This window comes from Zalophus californianus, chromosome 14 (genome assembly GCF_009762305.2).
Source record: "Zalophus californianus isolate mZalCal1 chromosome 14, mZalCal1.pri.v2, whole genome shotgun sequence".
NCBI lineage: Eukaryota > Metazoa > Chordata > Mammalia > Carnivora > Otariidae > Zalophus > Zalophus californianus.
This window is the reverse complement of record NC_045608.1, coordinates 69,066,159-69,080,742: the sequence shown is the minus strand read 5'-3', so window position 1 is coordinate 69,080,742 and position 14,584 is coordinate 69,066,159. Positions and strand designations below refer to the sequence as shown.

At 37.7% G+C, this 14,584-nt stretch overlaps 1 protein-coding gene across 1 annotated transcript in view; it reads left to right on the top strand.

Moving 5' to 3' along the window:
• The window catches only part of DYM (dymeclin), a 340,650-nt gene that overhangs the window by 48,568 nt on the left and 277,498 nt on the right, over positions 1 to 14,584 (top strand). Inside the window, 3 exon segments of the mRNA XM_027576031.2 lie at positions 777 to 829; positions 9,601 to 9,694; positions 10,685 to 10,818. Coding sequence (XP_027431832.2) covers positions 777 to 829; positions 9,601 to 9,694; positions 10,685 to 10,818 — 281 coding nt within the window.

Here is a 14,584-nt window from a genome sequence, read left to right as displayed (position 1 = left end):
TTGCAAATATTTTCTCCCATTCTGTTGGGTTGACTTTTCACTCTGTGATAGTATCCTTTGATGTGCAGAAGCTTTTAATTTTGGGAAAGCCCAACTTACAGATTTTTTCTTCTAATGTCTTTGTTTTTGGTGTCATATCCAAGAACTCATTGCCGAATCCAATGTCATAAAGCCTTCCCCTATGTTTTTTTTCTGAGTTTTATGTCTGTCTGTGTCTGTACCTCCTCTTTGTCACTTTGCATCTGTTTCCATTTTTCTATATGTTTATAAATTGTTGAAGCTTATGTATATGTTCTCTCTTCTTGCCTTGTTCCTTTCTTTGTTGTTGATCTCTTTGAAGGTATTGCAGATATCATGAGATTCCATGTATCTCCTAAAAATAATGGCATTTTCCCCAAATAACTATAACCCCATGATTGGTACTGCCCTTAGAACTGGGCAGCTGGGGCCCCTGCTCTGTGCTTGGTACTTTGGAGTGACTTTCTTGCATTTTTCTAAGTCTCTGCACTCCTCCCTTCCCCCTACCCCAGTGCCTCAAAGGCAGGGCTCCTCGAGTGCTTCTGTTTCAGGAATCTCATATTGAGAATTATAGTACATTTTCTAGTTATATTGAAAATAGAAGCTTAACTTAATTTTGTTGATTTTATTGTTTACTGCTATATACCATATTTTCCTCCTAAATTGTTTTTCTCTTTATTTTTATATATTCCTTTAACTGGTTAGCATGTACATATTTAGTGTTGTAGTTATTAATTACTTTTCTTCTGTCTCTCCAGCACCGAGCTGAAGCTTTTGGAAGAAGCAACCATTTCAGTCTGCAGGTCTTTAGGTAAGAGGCAAAATGAGCATGTGTGTAGATGTATGTGTGTGGCATTTATTTCAGAATTTGTTACAAATTTTGGTAGTGTAATATGAATTGAATTAATGAAGTGACATATTCTTGATGATAATATTTAATAATAATTCTATTCATGGTGCTCAATGATGCCACTAGAAGGGAACATTTAGTCAATAGGAATAAGACACATGCTTATTACCTTACTTGCAGGAGTGGTAATGGACTCTGCTAAGCCATACTTTTTCAGCTTGTTCTTTTTTTTTTTAATTGAGGAATAGTTGACATACAATGTTACATTAGCTTCAGGTGTGCAACATAGTGATTTGATTTTGATTTGACATTTATATACATTACGAAATGCTCACCATGATAAGTTTGTCCTCATACACAGACATTACAATATTATTGACTCTGTTTCCTATGCTTTACTTTACAATCCCTGTGACTTCCTTATTTTATAACTGGAAGTTTGTACCTCTTAATCCCCTTCCCCTATTCCCCCCTCCCCCCACCACTGCCCCCAGCAACTACCACTGTGTTCTTTACAAGTCTGTTTTGTTTGATTTTTTTTTCTTTTTCTTTGATTTCACATATAAGTGAAATCATACAGTATTGGTCTTGCTCAGACTTCTTTCACTTAGCACAGTACCCTCCGGGTCCATCCATGTTATTACAGATGGTAAGATTTCATTCTTGTTTATGGCAGAGTACTATTCCATTGTGTATGTATATATATATATATATATATATATGTATATATATATATATATACACCACATCCTCTTCATCCATCAGTGGACACCTGGGCTGCTTCCATATCTTGGCTATTGTAGATGCTGCAGTGAACCTGGGGGTGCAGATATCTTTGAGAAGTTAGTGTTTTCGTTTTCTTCAGATAAATACCTAGAAATGGAATTGCTGGGTCATATGGTAGTTCTGTTTTTAATTTTTTTGAGGAACCTTCATACTGTTTTCCACAATAGCTACACCAGTTTACATTTCCTACCAATAGGGCACGAGGGTTCTCTTTTCTCCACATCCTGGCCGACACTTGCTAGTTCTTGTCGTTTTTATTTTAGCCATGCTGACAGAGGTGAGGTGAAATCTCATTGTGATTTGGACTTACATTTCCCTGATGACTAGTGATGTTGAGCATCTTTTCTTGTCTGTTTGCCATGTGTATGTCCTCTTTGGAAAAATGTCTGTTTGGGTCTTCAGCCTCTTTTTTAATCAGATGTGGTTTTTTTGGTGTTCTTTACATATTTCTTTACATATGAATTCTTTCCATATTTTGAATATTAACTTTTTTTTTTAATGATTTTATTTTTAAGTAATCTCTATACCCAGCGCGGGGCTTGAACTTATAACACTGAGATCAAGAGGCACATCCTCCACTGACCAAGCCACACCCAATAAGAATATTAACTTCTTATTGGATATATCATTTGCAAATATCTTCTGCCATTCACTAGGTTGCCTTTTCACTTTGTTCATGGTTTCCTTCACTGTGCAGAAGCTTTTTAGTTTTATGTAGTCTCACTTGTTTATTTTTTGCTTTTGTTGCCCTCGCCTGAGGAGACAGATCCAAAAAAATATTGCTAAGACTGAACTCCAAATCTACTGCCTGTGTGTTCTTTTAGGATTTTTATGGTTTCAGGTTGTACTTAGGTCTTTAATCCATTTCAAACTTATTTTTGTATATGGTTACCTGAGAGGACCCTTATTTTTTTTTCTTCTCCGTTCATTAGACTTTTTCCTTTAACCATTATGAGTAAGTGTTCCTTGTTATACTTTTTTCTTTATGATTTTGCCTGTGATTTGATGAGTTTTTTTTTTTATTGGTTTATTGAGGTCTTTTTCAGTTCTGAAGTTTTCTATAGTAATGGCTTTGATTTTACTTGTGTTTGAGTTTCTTCTCCCCCAACTTAGGATCACCTGTTAACATTCAGGTTGGATCTCTGTCCTTTGCTTTCTGTATCTTCTTTTTCTTTGTTGTCTTTCATTTCTTAAATTTACTCCTTTATGTCTTTGATTCAGTATTTTATACATATCAGTTCTGTCAAGATTCTAGTGCATCTTTTAGTTATTTCATTTTTTGTTTTGTTTTTAATCATTCTTTGTTTTTCCTGGATGTCAAACTGTTCTCTTTTCATTATACTCATTTTTCCCAGTGGCTTTCTGGGTTTTTTCTTTTTTAAATAGATGATTTTCTCATTTTCCACTGATGATGCTTGTTACTAAATTCATTTGACAGTTTTTTAAAAAAATACTTTATTTTTTTATTTTTTAAAGATTTTATTTATTTATTTGACAGAGAGAGATAAAGCGAGAGAGGGAACACAAGAAGGGGTAATGGGAGAGGGAGAAGCAGGCTTCCTGCAGAGTAGGGAGCCCCATGTGATGCGGACCCCAGGAACCCAGGATCATGACCTGAGCCGAAGGCAGACTCTTTACAACTGAGCCACCCAGGTGCCCCCCAAAATACTTTATTTTTTAATTATTTGTTTATTTGAGATAGTGCGGGAGAGCATGCAAGAAATGAGTGGGGTGAGGGGCAGAGGGAGAAGCAGGCTTTCCTGCTTCTGAAGAGGCTTTCCTCTTCTGCTGAGCAGGGAGCCTGATGTGGGGTTGATCTAGGACTCTGGGATCATGGCCTGAGTCGAAGGCAGACACTTAACCAACTGAGCCACCCAGACACCCCAATACTTTATTTTTTTAAAGTAGGCTCCACACCCAATGTGTGGCTCAAACTCACAGCCCCGAGATCAGGAGCACATGCTCTACTGACTGAGCCAGCCAGGCTCCGCCCCCGTTTGATAGTTTTGATTCAGCTCTTTGGCTGAAATTTTAGCATAACCTATTCCTTACCCCAGTGTTACTGTTTTTTTCTTATTCATTAAACCAGCAAATATTTATTGAGAACCTGCTATATTATAGGCTCTTTCCTATACCCTGTGCTGTATATTCTATAATGTAGTCTATATTCTGGCAAACAGGACTGACTTGGATTCCTAACCTCATGGATCTGAGTAGAGGAGTCAGATCATAGCTGTACCTCTTTCATGTAACATGTCTCTTCAGAAAAATAAAGCAGAGTAAAGGTACAGGGAGTACCCATGTAGGCACAGTGTTTGCTGTCAGAGAGGGTGCGCTTCTTAACCTTGCCCCTCATGTAGATCCTGTAGATGCTTTTTGAATCTGCTCTTAATTTTAGCCTGAAGGCAGGATGATACTATTTTCCACCCTAATTTCTAGAACCCAAGAAGATTTTGTTTTGTATAGGTTTTGCTTGGTTTAAGGTGGGACCTTCCTTTACGCTTACTCCTTGGCTTTGGAGTGTGAGGGAATTATAAAATTCCTGGATTGAACATCTGGATCAACATTTTTGTTCCTGAACAACATGTTGCTGAACAACAGCACATGTTGTTCTGTGTCTGGTGTGTTTATTTCTTCCCAGTTGTTTTCTGGGGGTTGTAGCCTCACAGTTGGTGTAGAAAGTGACTTGGTAGGAGATAAGTTTTCTGGTTGGAGTAGACAGTGAGTAGGGGGAGATTTTGTCCTCAGAGGTACTTTCAAGCAGTTACCCTTGTTAACCGTCCATTGATTACCAAATAAATACTTATATCAGTTCTGTAAACTCCGTAGTCAGTGAAAGTGTTCTCTGTTTTTAGGGGGAGAAGGACTATCTGGAATTAGCATTTCTGTGAACTTGTATCTGTTTGTATGTTTTCATGGGTGTTTGATTTTTAAAAGGTTCATACTTCTAGAAATGAGGGCCAAATAACATAGTAAAGGGCTGTAAGCTCATCTTCCAGTTTCACTCATTTTCACCTCATGGGCAGTCCTCATCTGTATCTCTCACCATTACATTCCACCGATAATACATGCAAGTATGAAATATGTACAGGAAAGCTGACAACTGAAAAGGATATACAAAACAAACAACAGAAAGCAGAGTGTTCTCACATATTAGATACAGACCTTAGGAGTCGTATCATTTCACCCATAAATAGTATATATCTCATAAGAATTTTTTTAAAGGAGAGCAATACCGTTATCTCAATAGAAGACAATTTTTAGCATAGTAAAATAGCCACCGAGTGTTCAAATTTCTAATTGTTTTAGTTTTTGTGAATCAGGAACCATATAAAGTCTGTATGTTATTATTGGTTATTATTGGTATGTCCTTATGATTCTTTTCATAACTAATTTCCTCCTACAATTGTCTCTCTCTTCCTTTTCTCCTCTCTATTTATGGAAGAAAGCGGGTAGTAGAGTTTGCCACAATGTAAATTTTGTTGATTGCATCCCCATGGATTGTTAACCTGTCTCTGTCCTCTATATTTTCTGTATATTTGGTATTGGATTTGGGGACACAGGGGTATTTTAGTGAAATATTGGGGAAGGTTGTTTCAGGGGCTGGAAGCAAGTCCAATCTCTCACCCAGATGGAAATTCTCTTTATAATACCCTTATCTGAGTGTTATTCAGACCTTGCTTGAACTCCTGTAGAGATAGGGAAGTCCCTTCTTTACCCAAAAGCTGCTTAAGTTAACAGTTTGCTACAAGTTCAAGTTCTAGTGTCAAATGAGTTAGTTTTTAATTTCAGTACCATTGTTACCTTAATTTAACAGTTGCGGACACTGAGGCGCGGGGAGGTGAAGTAAGTTGCTAGGTGTCACAGCTAGTCGGTGGAGCTGGGATTCGAATGCGGTCAGACTCTGTAGTCTAGTTCCGTTATGCTTTTCTGCCTTCCTGTCAGCTATCCCATTCCTGCTCTGGCTTCTGAAGCTTATTCAACCTCAACATAACATTTGATTTTTTTTTTTTTTTTTAAGATTTGTTTATTTCAGAGAGAGAGAAAGAAAGTGCGTGCCAGGGGTAGGAGGGACAGAGGGTGAGGGAGAGAATCCCAAGCAGACTCCCTGCTGAGGCCAGAGCCTGACGTGGGTTTCCGACTCATGACCCCAAGATCATGACCTGAGCTGAAATCAAGACTTGGGTGCTCAACCGACTGAGCCACTGAGGTGCCCCATAACATTTGATTTTTACCAATTAACTTTGATCCTGTTAAATTCCATCAAGGTATTTTAGAATATCGAGTCTACCATTGGGTGGTGGTGTTTAAACATCAGGGAGCATACTTTATCTTATTAGTTTACTTTCCCCTCTACATCTTGTCTAGGAGTACTGTGAAAATTTAATTGTGTTAGAATGTCAGCTCCATTAAGACCCGGTGTTCTAAGTATCTTCTTAGTACCCGAAACAGTGCTGGGTACATATAAGTAGCTCAACAAATACATGCTGAATGAACGCATGAAAAAGGGGTATGAAGCTTTAATTACATCAATCCAGTAGCTGGTTACTGTTTCCAACAACATGGGGTTGTTTTGTTTGGTTTTGGTTTTGGTTTTGGTTTTGGTTTTAAATAGCTAACCATTTATAAATTGAAACAATTACTTATAAAGTCATTCAGTAATAAAGGAGCTGTTGAGTGAACACAAGGTTGTGAAGTTGGGATTCTGAATTAATGTTTGTAGTCATATCATCCTCAATTCTTTGTTTCAGTATTTTGTTTTGATTTACAATAGCTCAGTAATATTAATTCACACAGAGATGCACTGGCAAACATTAACTGTTTTTTATTAAACAGTTTATCCTGAAATCTCAGGATATTCTCTCATTAAACTCCAAAGCTTGAAAGAGAAGTAGGAAATTTTTGTTTCAAGATTTAATATGTAATTAGATATCTATTCTTGAGGATAAAAGCTGGACACAATCTGCCCTAACTTCCAGCGCACGCTGCACCTTCCTGCTCACAGTGGGGTTCTTCTCCATCCAGCAGTAAGGGGCATCGCCTGGGAGAGACTGTTGCAGAACCTCAGTTTCCACTTGACACACGCAAGATCAGAACTTAAACTTTAATAAGACTGTCTTGTGATTTAAAGGCGCATTAGACTTTGGGAAGCACTGTTAACTTCAGTAGGCTCAGGGTAGTGGACCTGGTATTCTGCACATCCAGCGGGATCCCAGATAATGCTCTTGCCACCGCTCTGTGAACCACAGTCGAATAGCAAGGTGCTAGTGTTTCATCACAATCAGAGAGTTACACAGTAACTTGCATTGACTCAAGCTGTGACAAGAACACCAACCCAGCAGGTAGATCTGAGTTAACTTGACAGTTATTGAGCACAAAGCAGGTATGCTGTAATGGTGTACTTATTCCCATGCATGATTTTTTAAAGTATGTATGTACATACCAGGATTTTAAAATATTTAAAATGTAACTGAAGCTTGGTACATCTTTCCAAATCTTTGACACATTTTCAAGAAGTTCAAATACATGCATAGAGATGGCAGCAAAAGGATAAACCTCAGGTCTGCATAAACATGAATTTTTCTGGCAGCATGGGCCAGTGTGTTTGCGTGTTTGCATTTCCATTTTTCAAAACAGTTAAAAATATATTTCAAAAGAGAAAAGTATTCAGAACTCTGGAATCTCACAGTTTGAAAACCATTCGTTAAGCAAAAAGACTGGGCATTTGTCACTGACACTGTTGACTTTGGGGTCAACACTTAACCTTTCTGGGTCTCTTTTTCTTTTGTTTCTTTTTAAAGATTTTATTTATTTATTAGAGTGTGTGTGCACGCGCACACAAGAGCACGCATGGGGGGAGGGGCAGAGGCAGAGGGAGAGGTAGGCTCCCCGCTAAGCAGGGAGCGCAATGCAAGGCCCAATCCCAGGACCATGACCTGAGCCAAAGGCAGATGTTTAACTGACTGAGCCACCCAGGTGCCCTCTTTTTCTTCATTAGTAAAATTAAACATTCTGACTAAAGAGTCTCTCTCTTCTGATGAGTTTTTTAAGTTTTTATTTAAATTCCAGTTAGTTAACATGCAGTGTAATATTAGTTTCACACGTACAATACAGGGATCCAGCACTTCCATACAACCCCTGGTGCTCATCAAAACAAGTGCACTCCTTAATATCCCATCACCTATTTCACCCATCAACCCCCCCCACCCCCCACTGTCAACCATCAGTTTGTTCCCCGTAGTTAAGAGTCTGTTTCTTGGTTTGCCTCTCTTTCTCTCTCTCTTTTTTTTCCTTTCCTTGTTTGTTTTGTTTCTTAAATTCCACATATGAGTGAAATCATATGGTACTTGTCTTTCTCTGACTTACTCCACTTAGCATAATACTCTAACTCTAATGGGTTCTTTTGTCCTTGTATGATGTATTAGGGTTATCCAGAGACCCAGTAAAGCTAATGGTGTAAATTCCAGTTCAAGTGCAAAGACCTGAGAACCATAAGAGCCAGTGTTGTAAGTCCCTGTCCAAGGGCAGAAGACCAATGTATTAGCTCAACAGTTAGGCAGAGAGAGAGATTTCAGACTTCCTCTGACTTTTGTTCTGTTAGGCCTTTAATGTGTTGGATGATGCCCACCCACTTTGGAAAGGCCAGTCTGCTTTACTCACTTGAAAATTAAAGTGCAGGAACACCTTCACACAACATCCAGAAATAATGTTTAACCAGGTATCTTGGCATCCTGTGGCCCAGTCAAGTTGATACATAAAATTAACCATCACATATGTCTTACTGTACAGACTGATAGAACTTTATATTTTCATTAAGCCTAATTTCTTGATTATAGGGGTTGGTATAGCTCAGCATTTTAGAGGTGAGAATTGGAACCAGTAGATAAGGATGTGTTCTTGAGCAGTAGCAACGTAGACCCGAGGATCTGTTGAATGGAGGTGATATTGGTGTTTATCTCCCATAGTTGGTTTTAAGGATTAAATGAGATTAAATGTGATTAAAGCACTTGGTGGATATTAGTCAGTGTCTGTTTCTTTTGTTGAGAAAAGTGAGGTTGGAGAAGAAAAGTAACTTGAGTTTTAATATTCTGTTAATTATAGACTTGATCTAGAAATCAGATCTTCTGATTCTCATGACAGTATCTGCTCAGTTCTTTGACTGGATTTGCTGAAATGCCCACCTTTCAACCTAAAATTTTTTTAAACAAATTCTTTAAAAATTTTTTCTGATCAAATAGCTTCTCCCTGGCCATATTGCCTTATGTTTCTGTTTATTTTTCGTTAGAATGACTTATGATTATCTGAGCAGAGTTTTACCATTATAGTTTATTGTATTCTATATACTGGGGATCTTTTTTTTTTTTTTTTTACTTTTTTATTAACATATAATGTATTATTTGTTTCAGGGGTACAAGTCTGTGATTCATCAGTCTTACACTGTTTTTTTTTTTTTTTTTTAACATTTGCTTTTCTTTCTTTTCCTTTTTCTTTTTCTTTTCGTCTCCCATGTTCTTGGAGCCCAACATGGGGCTTGAACTCACGACCCTGAGATCAAGACCGGAGTTAAGATCAAGAGTCAAACGCTTAACTGACTGAGCCACCCAGGCATCCCTAACATTTGCTTTTCTAAAGAGAAATATATGTGTGTATAAATTGAGTATATATCATCTCATCTCTTTTCTTAATAATTCTGAATTCTGAGATGAATTGGCTCCTTTCTTCTACTGTGTCTATCGTTTTCAGTTTGCGAATCATTTTTTGTTCAGCATTAAGACCAAGCAGCAATTTCTCTCATTATTTATTTTCCTAATTAGATGTGAAAGTACCGTAAGGTTTGTCTATGGAGCAACTTCAATTTGACAACTTGGTTTTACAGATGCTATAATATGTTCACTTTGATTTCAATTTTTAATTTTAACTTTTTAAAACCTTATCTTCTCTTGCAGTTGTAAACAACCCTCGAACAGGAAACCTTGGGGCGCTAATTAAGGTCTTCCTTTCTAGAACCAAAGAACTAAAACTTTCAGCAGAATGTCAAAAGTAAGCTGGCTGATTAAATCTTGTTCTCTTTATATTTAGAAATACGAATATTTTTCATTTTTTGGTAGAAATAGATTATGGTCTTTTGAAGTTATAAAGGAATTCTCATTATTAAAAAGTAAAAGAGAGGTTATAATTTACTGTTGCAAGTCATTGTGGTGAGATTATGAATTCTGGAATCTGTTTGATTTCAGCATTTTAGACAATTTTCAGAAATATATTTCTTAAGGTTAATGGTGATGTAATTATATTAAAAAAGGTAGTTCCGCCTCCATTATCACTGCTGCTCCTATCTAGTCTAAATAATGACTAAGTTTGAGGATTACTTCATTCCACATCTGTTTCCTTTCTAACCTTTCCTAGTCGATGAAAGAAGGTTCAGATTAGATATTATAATTTTATTTTATTTTTATTTTAATTCCACTATAGCTAACATAGGTATTATAATTTTATATTTGATACATTGGAAGGTTAATCTTTTATGCACTCAGGCATTTTAAAATCACTTTTGGATGGCATTGTTCATTGCTCTGCTTCCAAACAAATTATATTGAATCCAGTTAAAATTTTTCTTGAGTTCATGGTTACTAATACAAATAGCAAGTATTGTACTGGGCTGCTGACAGTGCCCTACTTAAAATTTTGGTTGTGTGCTTGCATATATTCTCTTTATGTTGGTATACTTTAAAAAAATTTTTTTTCACTTTTCTTTGAACTGCCTGTGTGTGGGACAAGTAAGAAGTTAAGAACAAAGAGCAGTCATGCTTAAGGAAAACATTTTTATTAGGCTGACTCACTAAGTAAAATACAGAGAATGAAACATGAAGTAGACTGGAATAGTGTAATAAATCACGAGCCATGAAAAGATATAGCTATTGTCTTTATATTATAAGCAGAATGGGCAAAATGCTTGAGAAATCATGAACTAGATAGTGCTCATGCTCTCGATTAAATATGGATTCTTGTGTGAGTTTGGTTTTTCCCTTGCAGCCACATCTTCATTTGGCAGACACACAATGCTTTGTTCATTATTTGCTGCTTGCTGAAAGCGTTCATCTGTGAGATGTCAGAAGAGGAACTGCAGCTTCATTTTACTTATGAAGAAAAGGCTCCTGGCAGTTACAGTAAGTATTGCCTTTGAAGATGTCCTAGGGATAGCATGTATGACATAGAAGGATAAATTTGAGGAATAAAAGTAGAATTTTGAAAATTCTATTTTTCTTTTTATAATTTTCATTTCTAAATGACCTGGCCCTGTCACTCTTTTTTCTCCTATATTAATCTCAGTGAGCCAAGACTCTCAATTTCTTTTTTTTTTTCTTTTTATATAAGAAAGCAAGGAGGATTGAAACTTTTATTTACTTTTGACTTCCATGCATATGGAAGATAAAGTTAAAAACCAAAGTATACCTTTCAGAAAACAGAGATGTCAACTTCAGTATTATTACCAGGGTGATACATTAAGGGAGACAACCAATCAGAATTACAGATTTCATAAATGTTAAAGATTACTTTCATAGGACAGAACAGTCTCTGGGTCTTTGGGACTACTTGATCAGAAATAACATTTAAGGACAGTTTTACAGTGCTGAAATGTGTGGTCTTTTCCTGAAGACACAGGGAAAGGTTAGCATTCTCTCATGATATTGCTGGAGTTTTGTGTTGTTTTTTTGCCAGTAGTTAGGAGGGTCTGTAGTTTTCAAGATGGTGTTTAGTTTTCTTAGCATTAGAACTTACAACTGAGAGAGTAGAAGGGCAGATTGGGATTCTTAAATGAAATATGGGGAATATAGTATTTTTCATCTACCCTTCACGTTAACTTCTCTTTGAGGGCAAAGGCACTGTTGCTCGTAAGATTCCTGGGTTCATTTTTCAAAACACATCTCTGTCCTCTTTAGGCTTTTTGCCTACCTAGAGCTTTATATGTTGATTTTTGAGTTTTAAAAAAGAAATGTGTTCAGTTTGCCATTGTGATAATCTACATTTGTTAAACATATACTGATGTTTAAACAGAGCTTTTTTTTTTTTTTAAAGATTTTATTTATTTATTCATGAGAGACAGAGAGAGAGAGAGAGAAGCAGAGGGAGAAGCAGGCTCCCAAGGAGCAGGGAGCCCGATGCGGGACTCAATCCCAGGACCCTGGGATCATGACCTGAGCCGAAGGCAGACGCTTAACCATCTGAGCCACCCAGGCACCCTAAACAGAGCTTTTAATCAGAATTGTGTCTTGCAAGTGTTAATTTTGTAAGGCTAGGACTTTCTTTTTGTGGTGCTGAAACTGCCAAAACCAGCCCTACTTGGGGAGTATCAGACCTTTCCACAGAAGGTCTAGCAGCAAGAATGGAGTGTATATTTACCCCATGGCACCTGAGAGCTGAGCCAGCCAAGAACCTGCAAACCCAACACTTTGTTTTGCTTTATGTCAAAACAATTATGCATGCACTGTACTTTAAAATAAATACAATAATATTGTGTTAATGTAAAATTATTTGTCATGCATACCATTGAGTAAGTTGATGCACTTCAGAGATACACTGAATTTATTTTGAGGCCCAGAAGGACCCTCTTTGTACCTACTCTCTCCACTTATTTTTTTTTTTTTAAGATTTTATTTATTTATATGACAGAGAGACACAGCGAGAGAGGGAACATAAGCAGGGGGAGTGGGAGAGGGAGAAGCTGGCTTCCCGCTGAGCAGGAAGCCGGATGTGGGGCTTGATCCCGGGACTCCAGGATCATGACCTGAGCTGAAGGCTGATGCTTAACCTACTCAGCCACCCAGGCGCCCCTAGAAGCACGGTTTTGTTGTGCATCCTACATAACCTAAAGTGAGAGCAGCATAAAAATAACACTTTTTCAGCCGTGGGCCACATTATCAAGATGCTTGTCTCACCAAAAGAGCCATCTGTGAAGTCTGATATTGGTAATTCTCTCTGTGCACTGACAGATTGTCCTCTTTTTTTTTTATATGGAGTTAGCAGTTCAGGATTACACATTCTTTCGTTTTATCTTTTCCTTTACAGTTGAGTCTACTGTTGATCCACCAGTTTTATGTCCAGTAAATATCTTTTTAAGGTTAAACACTTCCCGTTTTTGGCATATGTAATTACTTTCATTTTAGTCATACATGTTGTTAGTTTGAGATTTCTACTTATCACTGGTGTAAGTCCTTTTACATTTTCTTTTAATATCTTTTTACAATTTATAGAGTAATGAAAATAAATGATTGCATAGATTCTGTTAAATGGTAAAAAAAAAAAAAAAGGGAGATCACCATGCAGTACCTAAAAACATCTGTTTCTCAGCTAGTACGTGAATCTCGGAATCAGGCGCACAGGAGACCACGGGGGAGACTGCTCAGGGGTTGAGAGAATAGACAGTAGTAGGGCTTGTTCGAACGTTGAATTGACAGAAGCAGAGCACCATCTACAAACAGCTGAGCAAAGTCAGCTGAGGAATTTGAGGACTTTTTTGGTTCCAATTCACTGTAATTCTGCTGTGATGAGATGGATGTTGCCAGCACATTCGGTGAAGCCTTCCTTATGAGGGTCATGTAACTCTCTGCATAAGTGCCCCATTTGTAATAGAAATTTGTGAGGATGTCCTACATGAACATTTCCCCACAGGCTATGTATGGCATGGTAGTAGATTGTTTGCTAGAGGGAATTTGTATCATTTTGTAAATATAACTCTTTCCACTATTGCATGTCCCCTTTGAGAGTAGTCAAAGGGGACAAAGCTAGCCCTAGGTAAAACTGTGAAGGACTATAAAATTGTGACTGTTTTCCCTTTGCCTTCAATGTGAGTACGGTCTTCTGTCTTGGTATCATCCCCCATTACCCCAAGGTAATAACTAATATTTATTTTACATTTTGTATCTCACAAATCCAATATTTTAAGTCCTTAGGGGTATGAATTTGGAATTTGTTTCCGCAAACACTTATGGTGGTTTGTTTCTTTATGTATTTGATGATGTTGATTGTGAGCTTTTGTTTATTCATCTTAATCTGAGGCCCCAAATACAGGAAGTATTTGCATTTGTTTCTAGAGGGATCTAGACTGCATCACCTGAGGCCATTTAACCTCCTTTAGAGGTTCTTGGTTTAATGTGACAGCTCAGGTTCAGCTTCCCAGTGGCAAGCCCGTGGCACGGCTTTGTATTGGCAGCTTTGTATTGGCATTCATCGTCAGGGTCACCCTACCCTTCAAGTTTGTTTACTGCTCAGTGTTTTACTCTGGATTCAAGCCACAGTTTGTTCACCTGTGGTTGTTCTTTTTGGTTATGGTGCAAGGGTCCCTGGAGATTTCCTCTACTTTCTGGAAGCCCATCAATGCACTAAAAAGTGTATATTAGCCAAGAACTAGTTGTTTTGTACAAGAGGCCTCTTTGGAGTAACGACTCTATTAATATTGTCGCCAGTGGAAGGCAATTATAGTTTCTTTACAAATATTTTTACAATTTTTTAAATGAGGAAAGAAGCCTTTGGAGATTGAGACTGAAGGCAGAGGCGTGCGCGCGCGCGCACACACACACACACAGGGAAAGAGTTAACCGGAAAGCCCAGGGAAGGGGGGGGGCTCTAGATCAAGAGCATAGAGCGGGAGTGTGGGTTTGCATTGCAGGGGCACACCACCTGTGCCCCGCAGCGCTGTGGGTGGGCACACATGGCAGCCGGTTAGCGCGGCTCTGGGGAGAGTAGAAAAGAGACTGGAGACTTGTCGAGTTCAGGTGAAATGCTTGCTTAACCACATTTCCTCAGCATAAAATGGTTTAATAGAAATTATTTAAAAAAATTTTATTTTGTAGGAATTGCTCTCAAGCATAATGGATTGAACCCACGTGCTTATCTTTGCTTTCTTCTGAAACTCCAATAAAATATCAGTAAAGG